The sequence below is a fragment of the Podarcis muralis genome, chromosome 4 (genome assembly GCF_964188315.1).
Source record: "Podarcis muralis chromosome 4, rPodMur119.hap1.1, whole genome shotgun sequence".
NCBI lineage: Eukaryota > Metazoa > Chordata > Lepidosauria > Squamata > Lacertidae > Podarcis > Podarcis muralis.
The window spans coordinates 55658951-55681074 of record NC_135658.1 but is presented as its reverse complement, the minus strand read 5'-3'; the positions used below and the strand labels follow the sequence as shown (position 1 = coordinate 55681074).

The following is a 22124-nucleotide window of genomic DNA, read 5'->3' as shown; positions in this document are numbered from 1 at the left end:
TCTACAAGAGTCATTTGAATAGGTGGCATAGTAGCGTAATTCCCATCAGTGTGAACCAATTCCAGAACACTTCTCGTTTTTTTTATTATCCTTTGCTAATGACCATACTCCAAGTATGTTGGCATTATAAGCCAAGATAATTACATTCTTTCCATCTTATTGTATAAACTACCCAAGGGACTTAAAGGGATCATCGTCTTTGTACTAAATTGCATTTTAATGCTCAAGGATCATAAGAAGTTTCAAAACTCACAAACTTGTATCAAAAAATTCACATGGGACACGAGCTAAACAGCTACAGCAATGCAAAAAAAATGCAGACTGAGAAGTTGAAGAAATGAATCGCAAAGACACACCTGCAGAGGTATAATACTAACCAGCTGATGTTCAAAATGTACACGTGACCTTTTGTTCTGAAGACTTCAAGGGAGGCTGTATCTTTGACATCTTTACTGACCCAAAGTGCATAAGGACTTGAGCTAGGATTTCAGCTTGAAATGCAGACTGCTGTACTGAAAGTACACTTCAGCTCTCAGTCAGTAGCTTGCTTTTCAAGGGATACCCTGTATTGTGTTCAATTTCCCTCCTTTTCCTTGTGTCCTGAACATGCACATCTCTTACTCCAACTTGTCAGTCTTCAAGGGAGCTATTGCACTGCATTCTGCTTTGCATCTTTCCTGGCCTCCATGAAAACAGAGTGGAAGTCAAGTTAGAATTTATAATAGAAATTCAGAATGTTGACCTTCAATGTGCACACAAAGGGCTCGTCCATCGGGTAATTTAATGTAGATAGTAAGCTTTCTGTACTTCCCCCAATTGTCCATTATCCTTTGATGTTTTCCTCCAAATCTCCACTTTCCCATAATTTCACCTTCCTCAGTCCTGATTTTCTCATAACAGGGATACTCTGAAAAGGAGGGGGTATGAGAAAATCCAGACTTACTGAGGGGGAAGTGTGGGAAGGCAGTGATTTGGAGGAAAAAGTCATGTGGACAACAATTAATGGAGGTATAGGAAGCTTACTATCCATATTAAATTATTTCCATACGACATTTCAGTCTTGCATCGAGTAATATTTTGCATTTTCCTTCTCCCACTGAGAATTGGTGGGGAGGAAGGGGCTGGGTTGTTATTAAAATGTGACACCCTGAATGTGTGTGCCAAATTTAGTTTTAGTATTTCAGCATTCTATAGAGTTACAGGTGGCCTAAGAAGTGCTAAGCAAACAAGTTACACTTTGGTTGGCAAATGAGAAAAGGGTAATAATACCTGTTAGCAAGACTAAAAGACTGAAAGCCAGCCAAATCCATTCCCAATATCTATCCATTTAGCAAGCTCTTCCAATGAACCTAAAAGAAAAGGACACCAGCTCATTGCTGTAAAACACATATTTTTATCAAGTATTTCAAAGTCGCAAATCCAAAGACAAAAACAATCATGCTTCAAATGGACTGAACAACAACAAAGCAGTGTATTTCCTAGATTATAAACAGAGAACCATACATATATGTGCAGTCACTAAATGACATGTTTGACTATTAAGAAGAGATCACATCCTTCTGGAATGTGGTGAGCAGTTGTGAAAAAAACTCCTGGGCTGGATTCATGTAAGCATCCAATCTCTAAGATGTGTGAGATTCCAGGGGTCTTGGCAATGGCATGCTTTCCACAGGGCCTGTGTTCCCTTTTGGACAATTAGGCACAGTGGAGGCCGCAGTGTCTTTATGATATATGGTTTATTTACACATATATACAACCTGAATAATAGAATCATAGAACTGTAGAGTGGGAAGGAACCCTGTGGATCATCTAGTCCAACCCCCTGCAATGCAGGAATAAGCAGCTGTCCCATATGGGGATTGAACCTGCAACCTTGGTATTATCAACACCATGCTCTCTAACCAACTGAGCTATCCACGCTGGTCATCTACTGTGCAGAGAGGGTTCAGAGCATTCACATCTTAAAATGATGATTTGTTCCTCTCTCAGGAGCAGCAGGCTTAGGTCTACAAACAAGGGAACCTGCCTGCCCCATTTGCTCCAGCCAGCCCACTGGGAGTTCTGTTGGCCCCCTTTCTCTCCCACTTTTTCAGACCTCTTGCAAAACACCACAATTTTCCATCAGCCTACATAATCCAGCACTGAAATCTTAAACCTTTTCCTTCCCTGCAGATTAACACATACAGCTGAAGGAGGAAGCCCTCCTGGTCCTGCAGTCTTGCCCTTTGATGATTTCCTTGATGGGCCATCACTAGCCTTTGTGCCCTGCTAATGGCCCCTCTTAGCAGCTATGCCAGATTGGCCTAGGCTGTTAGCATAAACTAAATCCAGGGAGTTTTAGTGTTTGGCACAGTTTAATCAAACCTTATTTAATTCTAACTCTTACTAAATCCACAAACTCATAACAATACGAATGGCATCAAACCCTCAGCAAAGGGATCATTCACCTCCCTCCATAAGCTACAAAAAATTCATGCTGAAGTGTGTCTTGAAGTGCTAAGAGATATCTATCCTAGCCGCTGGTGTGGTCAAGTCTTTTTAAGAATAGCAATCCTCATTCAAAGAAATGCCCAGAAGGGCTAAGCATAAATCAGATCTCAGCTCACGACAACTATTATTGCTGGTGTTGCTGTGTAATTGTTAAAAACCTACATTGCATAAAATAGCAAAAAGATGAGATTTATCAGCACAGAGGATGGGCAATACAATCCTATGCATCTATACTTGAATGTAAATGCTAACAGCTCTGATTAAAAGAGACTCACTCCCTAGTAAGTATGCATAAGACTGTTGCCTGGAAATGTATTTCAGTGATGTAGGTGTCAAAAAGGCTGTCTGTGGGAAGGAGAGCCCCAGGAACTTCCAGCAAAACTAGGCCATAGTGGCTCAATTTCTTTTAGAACTGGAAAAATGTTTTTCACAACAGAATGCTACAATTATTTGGAGATAGCTTTACTTATTTGAGGCAGGAGTTGCCATTGTGCTAAGCGTCTCCTCTTGCGTGGCGATTCCCGCCCCCTCCCACAGATGGAATAAATAAAGACACTGGACACCAGAATTTAGGTTAATGGGCGAAAAATGGCCACAGCTTTATTGATTCCAGGTAAGAGCGGTATTGGCTTTAGGCATTGGCCCTATCAGACTAACCGGTATAAAACTGGGAAGGGTTAAACACCAACAGGGGGAGCCCCCGAGATGCACATCCCTAGGCGCTCCCCGAGGGGTTACCGCTCAGGAGCGCGCTTTAGGCCCTAGCCTCCATAGGTTTCGGACGAGGCGACGCCCCCCAGAGTCCTTTAACGAACTACCCTTCAACCTTTGGGGGAGGTGATGGCGTTCCTCCCCCCCAACTCATTTGCATCATAATACCCCTGCCAATGCCTAACCGCCCAAACCAAAGGTGTTGTGACGTTTTGCTACGAGGTAGGCGAAAAAACCAAGTGGCTTCCAAAGTACAGCCAATTAGCCAAATGGAAAAACTCCTACCAGGCCCCTTGCGGCGACCAGCCAAAGCCCATAGCAAAGTCCAAATGCAAACATAGAGGGTGGGTGGGTGGGTGGGAAACCGCAGCTGCTGAAAGGAAAGAAAGGGGCGAGCACGGGCTGCCCCGACCTTAAATGCCCCCTACTAATCCCGCCCCCGCTGCCAGCCGATTGGCTGGTGCAGCGAATAAATGAATATTAATGAGACCCGGGAATCCCTGAGTCCCGCGGGGCTGCAGCCAGCCCCGCGAGGATGCAGATGGGGGCGTGAGCCCGCAACCCCCCCTCCTTATGTCGGGAGTGGATTTGTATGATAACATATCAATGTGCCAGATAGGGGTGGACTACCCAAGCCCATTTCCTGGGTTTGCATTAACCAAGAGGGATCATTTGCAGGCCATTTGAGAGCTGTGGGGTCAATAGAAAAATACGCTTCTATATAGTAGTTGCTCTCCACATGTGTGTGTTTAGACATATAAATTAAAGCTGCAACTGTTAGTACTTTCACTAAGTTTTAAGCCCCGTCATACACAGTAAACATACCTAAGACTGTGCCAAACAAGTAACATTCAAAAGTAGAGGCCTCTACACTATCGTACTTCCTAGTTTCTGTTCACATTTGGATTTTGCTAATTAAACTTTGGAGAGCAAACATCTTTTTCCAAATATCATTACTTAATCGCAGATTCTTTATCAGTAAACCCATTTTGCAGTCATTCACCCATATTAAATTGACTATCATAGATTTGAGAGTTCCTTACCTTCTTACCAGTAGATTATCACATGAAAAACCTTAGTATCTTCTGAGAAAGAAAATCTGTTTGTTGCTGTCTCTTCCATCCAAGTAACTCCTCATATAACCACACACCCAAATATTCCAATTAATCTCAACTGGTTTCTATATTATTCCTCTGGAAGGCCTCACACAAAGCATTTCCTGCAACTTCTGGTTTCTGATGCGGCTTTTGTGCGACTCTGTTTGCAGTGACCTTTTATCTCATAAAAAGATATGACTCAGGTGTGCAACCAATGAACATATTCCATGGTTTTTAATAATTAACAGATGCCATCAAAACATAAAGGAAAAAGGAAGGTACAGGACCAACCAAGTAGGTGTGGAAACAACGACACCTATTGCCGTAATGAAGCAATGTTCGGCAGCTCAAAAGCCACCAGGAGATTCTTTTCAAAAGGGAGGAAGCAAAATGATCAAACCTTGCTCTAGTACTTTCATGACTAGTATGGCATGTGAAAAATTCAGCTGTTGCCACTTTCCCCCTTACTGCATCTCTATGTGGGAAGAGAACATACTCTGTCTGCCATATTGCTGCCTAACACTCTATGCTGTATTCAAGTCACAAGAACCCTGTCAGGGGAGGTGGGAGGGACATAGCAACCTCCATGTGTTCCCCCATACTTTGCAGAACTGCCTCAATTACTACTGAGGAAAATAATGAATCCCTCAGTTTGCCCCAACACTCTCTTCGCCATGGTCCTCTGCTGTCCAGTAGGAAAAGGTAGAGTAAAGAAGTAGTGCAAGCCAAAGACTTGGTGGTACCTTGGTTTTCGAACATAATCCATTCTGGAAGTCTGTTCAGTTTCTGAAAAGTTTGAAAACCGAAAGCGGAAGCCTCAAAACACAAGCCTCAAGACAGAAAACTCAAAACAAAAGCCACGTTTCCTGTTCGAGTTCTGAGGCGCATTCGAAAACCGAGGCACTTACTTCCGGGTTTTTGGCGTTCGAGTTCCGAAACGTTTGAGTACAGAGGCGTTCAAAAACCGAGGTACCACTGTACAGCCCTTAGCTGCATCTCAGATCCTGGAGGGCTTCCATCCTTCTCAAAGCTGCTAAGGGCAGGGGCCTAATGGCCAAAGAGTGGGCTTCACACAATTCATGCTACAATCAGGCCACTAGCGAAGTGAAACAATAAAGTGCAAGCAGAGGGGTTAAATCCAGGCTCCCCAAACCCCAGAAGAGCCAAATCACAAACTACTGAGCATCTCAAAAGCACATTATTACACATGCGTGAGATGCATGTTATATCTTTTTAATTATTTATTTCATTTTTATTTTGTTAGATTTCTTACCTCTTCACCGCAAGGTCCCAGGATGGGTTGCAACAGTAAAATATACAATCATAAAACAACTACAACCATAAAACTAGTGCAAAACACAACTAAAGTGGACTCCCTCAGGAGGTTGTAGACTCTCCTTTGTTGGAGGTTTTTAAGCAGAGGTTGGATAGCCATCTCTCAGGGATGCTTTAGTGGAGTTTCCTGCATTGTGGGGGGGGGGTTGGAGTAGATGCCCCTCTCCCACCCCCCGGATCCTTTCCAACTCTACAATTCTATGATTCTAGAAGCAGGTTGATATTAAAAACAATTCCATATATAAAAATAATACAAACATTTTAAAAACATTTCGGCTATAAAAAGTTTTTTAATAGTTCCAGTGCAGATGCAGACTGTGGTAAGATTTCCACATAAAAGGTTTGTTGAAAGAGGAAGGTCCTCGGTAGGTTTCAAAGACAACAGAAGTGATACCTGTCTGATATTCAATGGCGGAGGGTGAGATTCCAAAGGGAAGGGGCTACCATATTAAAGGTCCAATTCCTTTATTACGCAGGATGGACCTCTTAATAAGGTGGAATCTGCAGAAGGCCCCTATCTGCAGAGCTCAGTGATCGATTAGGTATATAAGGGGTGAGATGACCTAGGGCTTTGTACCCCAGATCCAGCACCTTGAACTTAGCTCATACCTCTAATTGGCAGCCAGTGCAATTATTTCAGCAGTGCCATAATATCCTGATGATTGCTGAATTAATGAATTAAGCATAAGAACATAACCTACATACATAAAAAGAGAAAAATGTGCAGGCAATATTTCACCCAATCATTCTTCAAGACTCAAGCCGGTTCCCACATTCCATTTTGGCAGGCAATGAGGTGAGTCACAGCCCAAGACACAATTCTATTGTTCAGAAATGGAGCTTGCTGGTTCGTTTCGAAAGTGATTTTTTTATTCTCTCCCACATGATGGAACTGAAAGCAGCTCAAAGAAAACAGTGGAAGAATCCAGGATTTTAACCTGCATGCCACCTCACCAGACAAAAAATAGCAGCAAAGACAGGACTTGGTCCTCTAATGCAGGTCTTATTCGGACGGTATGGATTTCTTATCATTTTACTTTTGAAACATTGAAAAATTGACTTGCCTGTGTCAATACAATATATTACTCCATACAGGGGCAGGGAGCTGTGACTATGGCTGAGTGGGAGATGGTTTCCATTCAGGGTAGTCTTCTGTTAGCAGGGAAGGAGACTGTTGAATTCCCAGCCAGAAATGCCCCATACAGAATACACCTACCCACTCTTTCTGGTCCCTGAAATAGTCCTATACAAATTACGCACTTCAAAAAAGTACACTGTGGCCTCCCTCCATGTGTCCTTTTAATTGTGCATTCATGAAGAGTTGTGCTCGTGATGGTATTAAGCAATCTCTAGTTTTCTTCTTATCCTTCAAGGATAAGGGTCATGGGTTCGAGCCCAATGTTGGGCGAAAGTTTCCTACACTGCAGAATGTTGGAATAATGACTCTCACGGTCCCTTGAAACTTGACTATACTGTGATTCTATATGTGATGCCACTCTCCAGACTGTTTGCACCTGTAAAAGTTTCAGGGTGGCATACTGCTTTGTCTCATAGCTTCCTATTAAAACCCTGTAATTTTTTCTATCACAAATGTTCCAGGATGTGCAAGGCAGGGGGTTGTTCCGCTTTTGGTACTGTGCCAGAGTGCCCTTTCCAAAGGCAGTCATGTGGTAGCACTGGGGACTCATCACAGAACAATTAATAAAGTGGAAGATGTGCAGACATTCCAGTATAAATCCACCAGTAAATACGTTATTATTCTGTTAATCAAAGAGCTGGTTGGTTGCTTTTGCAAGTGCTCGACTGTAGTTCTGGTAAATGCTCCAGGGTGAATCACGAAATCATAGAATTGTAGAGTTGGAAGGAACCCTGAGGGCCATCTAGTCCAACCCCCTGCAAGGCAGGAATAAGCAGCTAAAGCATCCATGACAGATGGCCTTCCAACCTCTGCTTAAAACCCTCCAAGGAAGGAGAGTCCACCATCTTCCAAGCGAGTCCGTTCCAATCTCAAAGAGGAAGTTCCTCCTGATGTTTAGTCAAAATCTTCCTTCTTGTAACTTGAATCCATTGGTTCAGAACCTACCCTCTAGAGCAGGAGAAAACAAGCTTGCACCATCTTCCATTTGACAGCCCTTTAGATATTTGAAGATGGCTATCATATCATATGTTCTGTTAACCTTTGTAGTAAAGTTCCTACAGGAGCTCCTATACTGCAATTCCTATTGGCTAAAATCATGGTGGGTGGTTCTATCCTTCCTGGCTGAAATCATTATTTGGAGGGAGGTTTGAGTCACTGTAGCAGCTAGGAGTTTGCTTGCACCTGTGATTGGCTGGCACTATAGAGACTAAAGGGAGCTACAGGACCAGAAGCTCAATCAAGACTTCAAGGTGATTTGGGACCAATCTTTGCTGCCACCTGCTGGTTGGAATACAAATTTACTGTTGGCACGGGTTAGCTGAAGCATCTGCAATGCACCAAAATGCGCTGCTGACACTTGCTGGAAAATTTACGTTGCAGGCTTCTCATGTTTTGCATCTTTATGGAACATGTAAAGCCATCACACTGACTGCATCCTTGAATGAACTTTGAATAAGGCCCAAAGGACATGGACTTCTGTTGGTACATCTAGACCTGGTGGACAGTTTCAAGCAGAGCAGACCAAGACATTTGGCACCTGAGGCAGATCCCAAAATGACACCCCGACCCCCACTAGGGAAGATCTAGATCAGGAACAAGGGAGCAGGCAGGGAAGAAAGATCAACATTGGGATCTTCTGCCCTGGGTGGACCCTCACCTTGCCTCATAGGTTGGCTGGCCCTGGTTTTGAGCATGGGGATGACTTTATGATTTTGTCTATCTTTCTTGCTAATGCTGCTATTGTTTATTATCCTGCTCTTTAATCAGATATCAGGTGTGGGTGTGGGGGGAGATTGCTACTCAGTCATCCAAACTGGGGGCTCAGGTTTTCCTGTATGTGTATCCTTGAGCCAGATCCAAATATCAAAAGAAAATAACTGCTAGACACTGATCTAAGGGTTAAACTGAAAATGTAGCACATCTAAAGTTTCCTATATTGAACTGACTCTACTTGCTGAAAGTAAAACTAACTTGTGGCAGGACTGGGGGTGATACACCAGAATGATAGAAATAAGCTCCAACAAGTTTGCATGGACTACAGAGTGAATCCACTGGGACTTAACAGCTACTAGAAGTATTATGTGCTAATCCTTCAAATACTGAAAAGGAGCATAGCAGGCATTATTTCAAAAGCGACACCTGAAGCAAATCCGTATGTTGAGGAAGAAAATACATAATGCAGTGTTTCTTCAAAGGGATGAGTCCTCCAAGACAGATTCTCTATCAAGCTTCTCGGTAAATGATTGGTGGGTTATATTTAGCCATCTCACAAATAATAAGGGAACAGAGGTTATGTTAGTCACAGCATTATGATGCCACGTGCGAGGAAGCATAAGCCATTCAAATGACTTCACGATTACCATTGTGTGAACCAGGAGAGCAGGACTTCACTTGCTTGCTCCACTTATAATGTCAAACCCCATGGCAGCCTCTCCCCAGTGGCATTTGTGCATTTGGAAGGATGTCTGCAGCCTGCCCTATGAGAGAATGCTGGTCCCATGAGCTGGATTTTTCAGATGTGATGGTGGGCAAAGAGTAAGCAAGTGCTCCTGACTTAGAGGATCGTAGGTGAATGCTCAAATAGGGCTTAGGTTACAGGACTACTGGGAAGAAACCTACAATGGTTGATCACACCTTTAAGAAAATATGTAAAATCCAGCTATTACCCAGATCTGTCTCCGTCATTAGGTCGAACACACTGGTGCTGTGAAGGGTTGTTCCAGCACAGGCATGGTCAAACTTGGCCCTCCAGCTGTTTTGGGACTACGATTCCCATCATCCCTGACCACTGGTCCTGTTAGCTAGGGATGATGGGAGTTGTAGTCCCAAAACAGCTGGAGGGCCAAGTTTGGCCATGCCTGTTCTAGCAGCACACAGTGATTGCTCTTTGCATGCATGCATGTGTGCAGGCTTGTAGGTGATTGGCCATCAGAAACAGACTGAAAATGGACTCTAGAGATGGAGTGAATGATAGATGGAGGAGGAGGCAAAGAGAGTATGGCTGTTGGTTGAGAGGGTAGCAGGTGATATTAGTGATAAATAGTAGGTATTAGTCAATACTTTGATTTCAACAGGTGCACTTCCGTTAAAATGAGTGGGACTTTAAAGTGCTTAATTCAGAAGAGTTGCACTCAGACTTAGTGAATAAAAAGTAAGTGGCAGAAGGCAGTTGCCTTTGGATAAGTACATGAAACGGAAAGCTTGTATAACATGGTAGATTAATCTGGGCTTTGCAATACTTTCCCTCCCTTTATTTTCTTTTTGCTCTCGTAATGACAGCCTACCTAACGTCCCTTCCCTACCAACAGCAATTTTCTATGTACAACACCTGCTTTGCGTTGGAATTCCACACACACACACACACACAGAGAGAGAGAGAGAGAGAGAGAGAGAGAGAGTGCAGTTTATTGAACTGCATCAGATGCCACTTTCACAAGTCCCCTGAGTAGCTTATAGCGTCTCAGGGGGAGCTGCTTTCAGAGAGGAGTCTTTGAAACTCCTTTGCTTTTTTACTAGGTATGTCAGAAGGCATCGTTCTCCATTCCACTCCGATTTGGTTGCATGCAGTGCTGTTTTTGTTTCACTACAGTTCATCTTCTGCCAAAAAATATATTATGAGTCTTCTTGTCTGTTGTCTCAAAATTTACAGAATTAGTTAATTATCTAAATTAATAAAATAATACATAAAATAAAACACAAGAGGTCTGGAATGTGGCAACACAAGAACAGGCCTTTTCTGCAGTGGCTCCCCACTTGTGGAATATTCTCCCCAAGGAGGCCTATCTGGCACCTTCATTACATATCCTTAGGTGCCAGGTGAAAATATTTTTCTATAACTAGGTCTTTGGTTGCTTAAACAATCTATGACCTTTTAAATATGTTTGTAGGATGGGGTTATTGGTTTGTTATTGCTGTTTTGTTATGTATTTTGTGTTCTCATTTTGTGTTTTTATGTTGCAAACCACCCTGTGATCTTCAGATGAAGGGCAGTATACAAATTTAATAAATAATAATAAGGTAAGTCACATTTTTTGTAACTAATTACATAATTACAGTGTTATAAAGTTATGCCACACCATAGAAATACAAAGAAAATGCAAGGCAAATGGGAGAAAACTCATTATGTTTCATTTGTGGGCTGAAAACGATAGCAAATACCACATATATTATGTGGATTCATTTATGTTGCAGAAGTGGAACAAATAAGCAAATATCAGCAAATTCTGCTTCCGTCAAAATTCTCTGACATCATGACTTACAACACGCCCCCCTTTGGATCCTACTCTTTGATCAGAAAGAAAGGAATGAAGTGTCTCAATACTACCACAAGTGAATTGATCACAATTAGCAGTATGAGCCACCGGGAGAATGTGTGCACAAACCTTGTGAAACAAAGTTGTTTCACTCATTAACTTTATTAAAACTCAGGGGCTGAACAGTGCCTGTTTAAAGAGCTAGTCAACAACCTTGAAGATGAGTATGGTGACTCATTATATTGCTATGAAGTGTGCCCACTACCAGAGCAACTCTCCTGCTGCACAGCCTACTATGGAACTAGAGTGGCCAGATACAAAGGAGGGCAGGGCTCCTGCACCCTTAATAATTGTGGAGAAGATGGAATTTCAGCATGTAAGGCTCATGAAGCTTCTTCAGAAAGGTACACCTGCTGAAATTCCTTGTTCAAAACTATCCATCAGTTCAGGAGCCCTGTCCTCTTTGGCACACTACTGCAGTGGGTTTTTCAAGCTGTTTACCTGGGAGTAAGCATTATGGAACACAATGAGACTTACTCCTAAGCAAACAAGCATAGGCTTGGGTTTTAAAAAGCAATGTCAGCATCTTCTTATCTAAAATAGGTTTGATGTCAGTATCTAAGCAAAAATTTCAGGATTTATGTTCTATGCAGTTTTGTGCCTCTGTTGAAACCTATCAGCCACCTGGATAGGTCCCTGGATGACAATTTTCATCCAAGGACCTCTCCAGTGCATCCCAGTAGATAAGATTCTCATGAGGTCTGACAAAGTGGCTTGTCACAATTTTCCTAAAACGACAAGCAGAAAATACAAGCCCGTCTGGGAAGAATGTTTGTTCTGAATGAAGTTCTTCCAGTTTGATGTCGAGTTTAGCGAGGCACATGCCTACATAAACATCCTCTAGTTTAAAATAAGGAACTTCTTTGGCAATTTTATACACACTACTAGCAACATCTGCAGACAAAACATAACCAGTCCCTGAACAAAATGGAGGGTACAAGTTTCCTGAATATTCTTCTTCACTCACATACCACTTACTTATCAGTTTTCGTATTGGGTGCTCATTCTCTTTTAAAAAGCCAGTGAAGAAGCTAACCTTCTTATTTTTCTTTAGAAGAAGTTCAGTGAGATAGTAGGTATTCACAAACATATCTGAGTCTGTTTTCATCACAAAGCTGGTTTGTGGGCAGAATTTGTGAATCCATTCAAGGCCCATAATAGTCTTTAATGTTAAATTGTAGTAGGAATCTAGAAAATCCTTCTGGATAATGTCTCTGTGTTTTTTGTTCTCATCATCAATAGCACGCTGGTCAACATCAGTAAGAGTACTTCCCAGGAGAAAATAGGTCACAATACGTTTGTTGTCTATTTTTCTTTCTCTGCCCCATGTCTTACGGATAGCCATCCGGGCTTTGGATTGCTTGTGAGATGATGTCACAAGAATGACCAGGAATGGTGGATTCCGTCTGCAATTCATATGAGGCCTCTTTAAAAAACGTCCATCTCTCTTAAAGGGAAAGAACTCGTGCTTCGTCTCACAGAATATACAGATTTCGAAAGTGCACAGCTTGGCATATAAACAGAGAAAACAAACCAAAGCCATAGTGAAAACAAGCATCCTTGCAAGTCTCTTGGAAGCCATCTGAAAGAAAGAAAAGGAAATGCTATGTGGATATTTCTAGCAAATCAGTGTAGTGGGGAGATTACATTCCTACAGGCACGGTAAATAGGCATTCTGTATGTCAAAGAGCTGGCCTTAAATGTGACTAGCAGCTGGAACCAACCTGTAAGAATTTTAGTAAAAACCTGAACTTTTCCCTTATTTTTGCATAGGAAGTTGAAAATGTCAGAGAAGCCCCACTTGGGGGGAGGGGGCAGATGAAAAGCTACTGCTTCCTGTTTCATATGATAAATTTACATAGGGAATATTTCATGCAAATAGCTTCTCACCTGAAAATAAGCAACTTGTGGCTTTATTGCCTCAAACAGTTGGAGGCAATAAAACCCAGCAATGTTTCTGAATGCTATGGGGAGAGTGAAATTAGCTTGATCCAGCAAGCTCTTCTTATGTTTTTATATTGATGGCACTGTTGTTTTTCTTCTTTCTTTAAACACAGCTGTCACTTAGTCATCTACTGAACAAAGTACTAGTTTATTTTATTCATATACTGCCTGGTTGTAAACAGAGCCTCTAAGCAATTCACAAAAACTAAAAACTGGAGTCCAGATAATCCTCCCCTGCGTGTGTTTGCAGATTTACCTTACCTTTAATGGATGCTTGAATTTCCTGAGGAGAAAGAAAGTTTTGGCTCCAAGACTGATAAAATCTAGAACAAGAAAAGTGTTGGTGAACTCCAAATGCAATTCTATTCCCATAAGCAAAATGAACACGTATCTCCTTAAATGTGTTGATAAACATTTCCAACAAGCAAACTTGAAAATGGGCACACATTCCCTTTACATTCTTCTTGGTCTTAACATTCCCTGCCCCCCAAAGGCAAGGCTACTTTATTTTTATTTTTTTATTTGTCATTTATTTCTTCTTCTAATAATTATAGTTTCTAATGTCAGCTTCCTTCATTATCACTATTATTATCGTTAATAATAATTACTATTACTACTATTATTATTTCCAGGGTGGCAAACACATTAACAATAATATCACTAATTATATTCTAAAAGCATTTAAAAAAACACGTCTAACAACAGTTTAAAAGAAAACATTCTACCAGCCGATAATTTCAGGGTTGCCAGGATCAGGACTGCTCAACATTCCTATGCCTTGGCAAACAGAAATGTTTCCAAATTCCCTCAGAAAGTCAGTTATGCCGGATGAAGTGATTGACAGCACTAAATATTTCCACATTTATCCTGTTCTTCAAAATTGTAAAATAAACCTGTTTTTGAGAAAAGTCCAGGGCCTGTCACAATCTTTTAAAGGCAAAACTCATTTTGGCAGGGGCTGAACATCTCCCCTTCCCAACTGCAAAATACTCCTTACATGTCCCATCAGCAGGGCGGCCATATTGCCAAGCAGGCTGGGCTTCCCTGGATTCAGTCCTCCCCACCCAACCAGGGCCCATTTCTACCATTAGCAACATCAAATGCCCACCTGGGGTGGTGTGTGTATTTATGTATGTATGTATGTATGTATGCATGCATGCATGTATGTATGTATGTATGTATTTTTTAAAAAATATCAGAAGCTGATCTGTGAGATATAAGTGCCTGGTCCTTCTGTGAGAAACTCCTGGTAGCACTTTTCAAGGCTTTGCCGCAGCTGTGTTTGGCATTGGGAGGGGGGAAGTGTACAAGTCATAGAGATTACAAATAATAAAAGTGATGCATTTGTTGTCTCCAGAAGGGGCTTGCTGGTTCATTTCTATTTTATTTTTATTTATTTTTTGGGACTTCCCTTGTGAGAGAAAGATTGCTACCCATAGGAAACAACATAGAAATGCATAATTTTTAGCATAGCTGCAATTGGGCAGTAGAATTCCCCCCCCCCCCCAGGAAACAGTAAGGAAGTTTGTGCTTTCCCTCCCCCAGGTCTTATTTTTCATGCAAAGAATATTGGTCTTATTATTTTCATATATTTGTTGCCCGAGGCCCAGGGCAAATGTACCCAGCTGCCCCCTGCCCAGGCCTGCTTTTGCAATCAACTATACAGGCCTCACCACCACCACTTTCTGCATTTCCCTTTTTCAAAAAAACGTTAGCAAGCATATGTACTTAAAGACTCAGGATTGTTAAGGAGCTCTCGATGCTGCGATAGTGGTTGTTATTAAAACTACTACACTCCATTTTGTCATGTTTTGCCAATGGCTGGTTTGCCTTCCAGTTAAAAAACAATAGCCCACATGGCCTAAATAAAGCTTCTTTATTTATTAATTAAATTTCTATCCAGCTCTTCCTCTCAAAGGAGCCCGATGCAGCCTCCTGCTCCGCAGAGCTGTGTGCAACCTCAGACGTAATGTGCTTTTGCTCCACCACAGCACCCCTGGCACAACCGTACTAAGCCCACCCTGAAACTGAGCAGGGTCTCACCTCTCTACCCTTTCCCGTCATCTCCGCCATTTCCTGTCTCTAGGGTGAGAATCAGCTTTATTTCTCTCACAGCAACAGGCTTAATGGCAGAATATGACCTGTACGACCCCCAACCTGCTTTCCTAGGGGCAAATGTGCATGGCGCTTACTAATGGTCAAGCTCTGCTTCCCCCTGCCCCAAATCAGCAGATCTTGCCTTTGCCACTGCCTCTGTTTCACAGGAACACAAGCGTGCAACCTTGTGTTTGGCACAGGCTTCCATTGCTTTGAATGAGAATGCAGGCTAGAATTGAGGAAGGTAGTAAAGAATTCATCTGCCTTAGAAAAGGCAGGAAATACTTTAGAGGAAACCACAGCCTTTGCAACTGAGTGGAAAGTGACAGTACTTCACAGTGCAGTCCTAAACATGTTTTCTCAGAAGCAAGGCCCATTGTGTTCTGTGGGCTTACTCTCAGGAAAGAAATGCAGCCATAAACTTCTTACAATATATAAAATTGCCTTGAATTTTTAATTAGTCTTTTGAGAGTCCAACTATATGTTACGTGCAAAAGAACCCAAAAGCCACTCTGATGGGCTTGGCTTGGAGTGAGAAGTCAGCAGGAAGTGGTTGCTTAGTTCTTTCACAACCTACCTTTTGCCTTTGTAGATGTGTTTGTAATATGGCTTCCTTTCATGGGGAAAAAATTGCGCAGCTTCTTAAGTTTAATGTTTGCAATGGGCCATGTTTGTGCATGAGGTGTGCATGTGTTTCCAGCCCTGTGGAAGTTTTCCTATGCTTACAGGCACATTGGTGTTGGAGAGGTAAGGGTGCAAAGTGCACCTTTGAACATATATACGGAGGGATTGTTGTCTGGTTAGGCATTTCTGGGGATTTAGCAAGGTATTAAGGAGATTAGGAGTTCTGAGTTACATTTAAATCTAGTAACAATGGTTTGGGGCTATGCAAACTGCATGGTTAGGAAGGGGCTGTCTTGTGTGGTCTCTCACATGCTGCTAACAGCAGAGGTCTTGATAGGGAAGATGTGGAAAAATAAAATAATGGATATAATATTAGTGAACAAAATTATGAGATGTAAGCAATTAAGGGAAGGAAGGAAACAATCAGCATAGATCCTTAGACTACACTGAACACCATTCATTTTTACCCAAGGATTGTACATTGTGTATTTCTGACAGCCTAAGAAAATTGAGGGTCAGTTTAAAATAGGAGGAAAGCTGGCGCACTTGGACACTCATGTGGTGCAATGGTTCAGTGTGTCTAGGAGTTAACCAGAAGATTGGTGGTTTGAGCCCACCCAGGGATGGCTGTGGGAAGGATTCCTGCATTGCAGGGTGTTGGACTAGGTGACCCTTGGGACCCCTTCCATCTCTATGATTCTAAGATGCACACAGGATCAAAATTATAATTCTTTTATTAGATCCATGGCACAGAAAATACTAAGATACCTTGCCTGGCAAAGAGGAACAATTAGAGTGTATGCAAATATAAACTTTTCTTTTCTTGCTCTCACTGGTAGCATGCAGAAAGAAGACAGGGTTCCCTATAAACATAAGAAACCCTCCACATGGCAGAGAGGGAGAGGAGGGGTAAATGTAACTGACTGACTTACCCAGGGGATCATGTAGAAAAGCTACCACTAAGCCTGAAGGAGTCTTGCAGGTTCTGGGTCTGAAATGAGAGACTTGATGGCAGGGTCGTCCTAGTGGTTTTCAAAGGGGGAGGAGAAATCTAGAAATACAACAAAGCAAACTTACTTTTATAACCTCACAACTGAATTTTCTGGAGAACCAATTTTAAGAGCCAATGCAGAATAGTAGTTATACGAAGCATCTACCGGTACTTATTCTGTTCAGTTAAAACAACTAACTGAACAATCTCTAAATTTGATAATGTCAGATAATTTCATTGTTAGCTATATCCCAAATCTTTACCAACCAGACATAAACAGGCAGAATATCTGCTTCTAGGACTTGGCAGCAGTCAGTAAACAAACAAACAAACAAAAATTCTTTACCTTCATCCTTCTTAACCCGTATCCAGTACAAATGTGCACCAGCCACAAATTTAGTTCAGACCCCGATTTGGCACTCTTCCTTTCACAGCTGCAACTACTGTAAAAGGCTGGCTTCTTTTACCAAGTTTACCAGCAGTTTGGTCTATGGCAATACAGGTTTCTGCAAAGCCCTAGTAAAAATTTAATTCCCCCACCCCCAATCTCAAAACCACACTTTTTCTGTCGTCTACACAATTGTAACTTATTTCATTTTAGAGAGACCCCTGGAGACATTTCTGTCAATCTTTCATTCCCTGGCTGATAAGCTCTCTGTACTGTTAGACAATCCAAATCCTATGCTATGGATATCCCTCTCATCCATCTCTAGGCAGAGGACTCAAGTAAAAAATTAGCATTTTACAAGTGATAGCTCAACAGTTTCACAGGATCCCTACTCCCTCCTGTTATCATGAAGACAGCCACGATACAGTAGCTAGCATATAGCCATAGTACAACATGAGTAGCTATGCCTCAGGGTAGACCTCCTGGCCTGGTAGACCTATCTGAATCAGGTATGTGCTCCGAGCATACTCAGAACTGTTTCCTTGAAGTCCACACTTCACAGCTTGTAGCATATTCTGGTAACCTGGAAGGAAGCAAGGGTGTATTTGCTACTTTGAGAAACTTCGCTCTTCCTGTTTAGCACTTGTGACCTTGCGTGTGAGAGAACCACGATGGTGGATACTGTTAGAATTCCTGCTTCATGATTGCAGTCATGGGCTTTTTGTCTTTCACGTGACAGTATATGTTTTGACTCCACAGAGTGGGAAGTGACGAAGACAGGATGTTTGTGTTACTGTGCTCCATGAAGTGGGACTATTGTCCTTTGTTCTTTTTCTCTTTGCTGTCTGATGCTAGAGAGAGAGGGAGCCATGTTGCAGTGCTCCGTGTGTGTTTATATGTCAATAAAGTAGATTAGCCAAAATGCTGAGTTGCTGAGGTCTGTTACACAACTACACCTACTCTGCAGATCCCTAAGTGTGCCGGTGTCAGTTGGCATCGGTCGCTGTGATGTTCAGGCTGAAGAAAGCTTTTGAAGCTCCTGGACGATTGACCAGGAGGAAGAGAACATGCCAGTCGGGCATGTGTCTCTACCAGGGTCCTACTCAAGTGTAGGCTGAACTCCTGACAGATACATCTGGTTCACAGGCACTATGAAAGCAGGATGCTGGACTTGATGGTCCACTGGCCTGATCCAGCCAGCTCTTCTGGTTTCCTTATGATGCTTAACTATATGTTAGACAATATGTTAGCTCCATAGCAGAACTCTGAAGTGCAGGTTTCGTTTTTACACAAATGGACAGTGTAGTGGGGGAGAGGTGGTCCAGACTGGGACCTAACATGGAGGATAGACAGCTTTAAACTTTGCCTTTCCTGTGGTCCCAGTTCAGATAGGGGTGGGGGCTGCACTAGCTATTTATATAAGAAAAAATATCCTATGTGCTTCAATTGGAACTTTAATTCTTATTCACATTGCTGACATGATGAGAAGCCCATTCTGAGTCTTAACCATAGCCAGATGCAATGAGTTAAAGACCCCTACCTCAAATGCCAGGGTCCCAATTGCGATCAGGAGCTCCACGCTGGCAATTTGTGCAATAAAACCCAAACCCTGTACTTAGGGGCACAGATATGGAGCTAACATGTTGTTTGATAGGAAGACTGAACAGGTTCATGGGTCACCTGGGCACCGTCTTCCCTGCTATGGTGAGATGTCTTGTATAACTTTAAATTATAGTAATTCATAGAATCTCGTATTGTCTGGTTTGGTCTGGTGAGAGAGAACTTGCATTGCCTTTCCTGACAATCTTTTAGAACATAAAACTGCAGGGATTTTCCATAAGGTTCTTCCCTCTGTCTATAAGAACTTGGAAGAGATGTTTGACTTCAGCATAATCAAGCCACTTTGTATATCCCTGTGGAACTAATCTCTACATATCTGGAAATAAATTGGAAGCGTCCACACGTGGACAAAGTCTGCTTTGCTATGGAGAGCCTTTTTTTTTAACCATGCCAAGCACTCCCCTAGATTGGTCATACAAAGGAATTCTGGCACACTAAACAGCATGTTTCACTCATGATTAGATTTGCTACTTGGCATGTATGTGATCACATGTCGAAGATGTATGTTATAGATATTATTAAGGAAAATAAACACATTTTCAAATTGGGGCTCACTTAGATCAGGGTGAATGTAGATGTGTATGAAAAGGGTTGTTTAAGAGGTCTGCAGATTTAGATCCCGATGGGAAGGCAAGACTCTTGTGCTTTGTATAGGAAAACAGAATTGCCTGCAGGTGCTCCTTTTCTTCTCTCTACAATACTGTTCAACAAACTGCACCAATGGCCCAAATTCTCTCTTCCACACCACTGCTCGAGGCACAGGTGCTCTGTCCGCCAAGGCACGGAGCTGAACCCTACTCGCAGACAATATGGAATATTTCATTTGAAAGAGCCAAATTATGCCATGCATCTTCTCTAGCCGGCAGAAAGAAGTCTGCAGGGTAGTCTGATTCTGCTTTCCTGATTATGGAAATCTGTTTGGAGAGCTCTCAGGAGTGAAACGATTTAGCTGAAAACCATGCACCAAAAAGAAAGAAAGGCAAGATTTTTTTTGAGTTTCCTTACCTCCTTCTGCAATACATCTCTCTGTTTCTCTAGCCATGTTGCCTGAAAGCTCCAGCGAGTTGTTAAATCTTCCAAGTAAATGGTTTGTGTCTCCTTCCCGTTCCTATTTGATAAATGACAATCTCCATGTGTTTACTGGACTGGGAGGGGCAAACACAGCATTTGTGCAGTAAAGGGAATCCAAGCAGTAGATTTCTCTTTCTTTCTCTCCCTCCAGGTAGCAGGCAGGACGGCCACCGCAGTCTGATCGTCAGCAAAAGCCAAGTTAGGAACTGTCTGCAAATGCTCTCTCTTTGTACTCAAGGAAAAAAAATCAAAACAAAGACAAGCAATTCCAGGCACACTCAGCTGTTGCTAGAGAACACGGAAATTTTAATTATTTGAGAGACCAAATCCTTATGCCTTTCCACAGGAAAAGCAACAGCCACTAGCAGAGTAAAAGAGAACTTTGCAAAAATAGCCTCCGGGGTGTGAAAATGTCCCAGGCTTCTGGCAAGGCCAGGCAGACTTCAGTTTGTGATACCTATATTGCTTATTTCAAGAATGCCTGGCTCCACCAACAAGAGCTAGGTGGGAAATAGCAGCTCAGATTGGCAGGCACACTCACAGAAGTAAGGGAAAGTGTCTACCTATGAGAACGAGCTGTGTCCAAGAATTGATTTCAAAGCCGCCACTGAGTTTATTATTAAACCCTTTCATACAAAATTCCACTCCCACTTTCCCCGAAGCCTCCATTGTTTCAACAGCCTAATTTTCGTTTGGGACATGTTTATTCTTACTAGTCTTGAACAATTGTGGGTCACACCAACTGCAAATGACCTAGTGATCGACCAGTAGGTCCCAGTCTACCTTTGACACCCCCCTTCCTGAGCTAGCGTGTTCTCAGACATAAAAGACATAAGGCTATGCACACATACCACACATTTAAAACATCCCCACAAAGAATCTGGGAACTGTAGTTTACCCTGCCCACTGCTGCCATTCCTGGTACCTTTAACAATCTACAGTTCCCAGGATTTGTGTTTGTGTGCTTTAAATGTGTCTTAGATGTATGCTGGGTAAGCTCATTTAGTGCTTCTTCCCCCGTCTATAATTGGAATGCACAACACTGACCAGAATAGGAATTAGTTTACAATTGCATCTCTTCCTTTTCTAGGTTGCACTGACCATATTCACACAGGTGTGCACACAGACAAGGCTCACAGCGAGCCTGGTGAGGGGAGAACCTGAACTTTCCCTGGCTGAATGGGGAACCGAAATTTGTGTGTGACAAACAAGCAGTGGAACCTTTTCCCACATGGTCTCTAAGTGCATTTGGACAGCTGTGGAGATTGATGGGCAGGGCCTCTACTGCTGAGGAGCTAATCAGAGCAGGTGCTCTGGCTACCATTTCTCCAGTGAAAATAGGGCTGTCCTAAGGAAAAGCGGGACATTCCGGGATCAAATCAGAAACCAGGATGGCTTCTGTAAATCCCTGTCCCTGGAAAACAGGGTAATTCTCTGCAAAGCCATGTGATAGCAGATGGAAAATCCACAAAGATTGGTGGAAAAATAAACATTTACTAGCAGGCTTAAACTAGACTGTGGGCTCTCCTCCCAGGCATTAAATGTCCAGGGATTATGTGTAGGGGTCAGATGGGATTACCATGAGAAATTATAAAAGATACATCAAGCCATCGTGTCCACGATGAAAGCATTGTGTTGACTGGGTTTGATATATTGACGATAATTTCTGATTAAATCCCATAAGATTCTACATTTGTGCCCTTTTCATGCCCTTTTGACTCTACTGCCCATTTCTCTCTCCTCACGTCACGTACACAGCAGTTGCTTCGCCAGGCAGGCATCCTGTGCCATAAAGATAGTGGGCAAGTTACTTTGATGTAGTTTCTTATATATAATCTTAAAATGTTAATCTTGGAGCCAGGAAACAGATCTCACATGAAGGGGATAGTGATCTGGTCTTTCTGGCCATCCTTCTTATCATGTTTATTTCTCAGCTCTGGGGTTGCCAGATTCACTCCTTTGTAGTTCTCAACTTATTTACCACCCCTTTGTATTTCTCAACTTATTTACCCCAAAATATATGCATGCTAATTAGTGTTGTAGTGTAACTTTTTCCCCACGTGGGGTTTGATGAAATGCTCAGAGGAAATATGATTGGTTCTTACGAGCACTGTGTAAAAGATTCTTTTGCTAATAAAATGGCCTGGTGAGGGGTATGGTTTACGCACTTTCTCCAAGAGCCTTGCTGGTCAAAGCCTCGTGTCTTGTTTTTAATCAGGGTCCAATCCTTCCTTTACTTTGCGAACGCAACATAGTGGTTCCTCGTGTGAGGCCACCTAAAGGAACCGTGTGAGGCCAACTAAAA

The 22124-nt window shown here is 42.4% G+C and overlaps 2 protein-coding genes across 7 annotated transcripts in view; both read right to left on the bottom strand.

Annotated features, from left to right (window-relative positions):
* The window catches only part of IGSF5 (immunoglobulin superfamily member 5), a 31881-nt gene extending 27414 nt beyond the window's left edge, over positions 1-4467 (bottom strand). For all 6 annotated transcript variants that reach the window (XM_028727227.2, XM_028727229.2, XM_077927347.1 and 3 more), the window contains exons 1-2: positions 4245-4467; positions 1270-1349 (exon numbers count right to left, since the gene is read on the bottom strand). In XM_028727227.2, the coding sequence (XP_028583060.2) occupies positions 1270-1327 (58 nt within the window). In that variant the 5' untranslated portion in view covers positions 1328-1349; positions 4245-4467. The remainder of the gene's footprint in view (positions 1-1269; positions 1350-4244) is intronic.
* A 6284-nt stretch (positions 4468-10751) lies between these two features.
* B3GALT5 (beta-1,3-galactosyltransferase 5) lies at positions 10752-20652 on the bottom strand. Its single transcript, XM_028727220.2, has 4 exons — positions 19754-20652; positions 16682-16800; positions 13290-13351; positions 10752-12666 (listed from the first exon to the last, which is right to left on the bottom strand). The coding sequence occupies exon 4, from the start codon at positions 12664-12666 to the stop codon at positions 11701-11703; it is 966 nt and encodes a 321-aa protein (XP_028583053.1). The 5' UTR covers positions 13290-13351; positions 16682-16800; positions 19754-20652; the 3' UTR covers positions 10752-11700.
* Between the last annotated feature and the right edge of the window lie 1472 nt (positions 20653-22124).

What these genes read in the sequence shown, in the direction of transcription:
- B3GALT5 (XM_028727220.2), bottom strand. Translation starts at nt 12,666, where the DNA reads ATGGCTTCCAAGAGACTTGCAAGGATGCTTGTTTTCACTATGGCTTTG.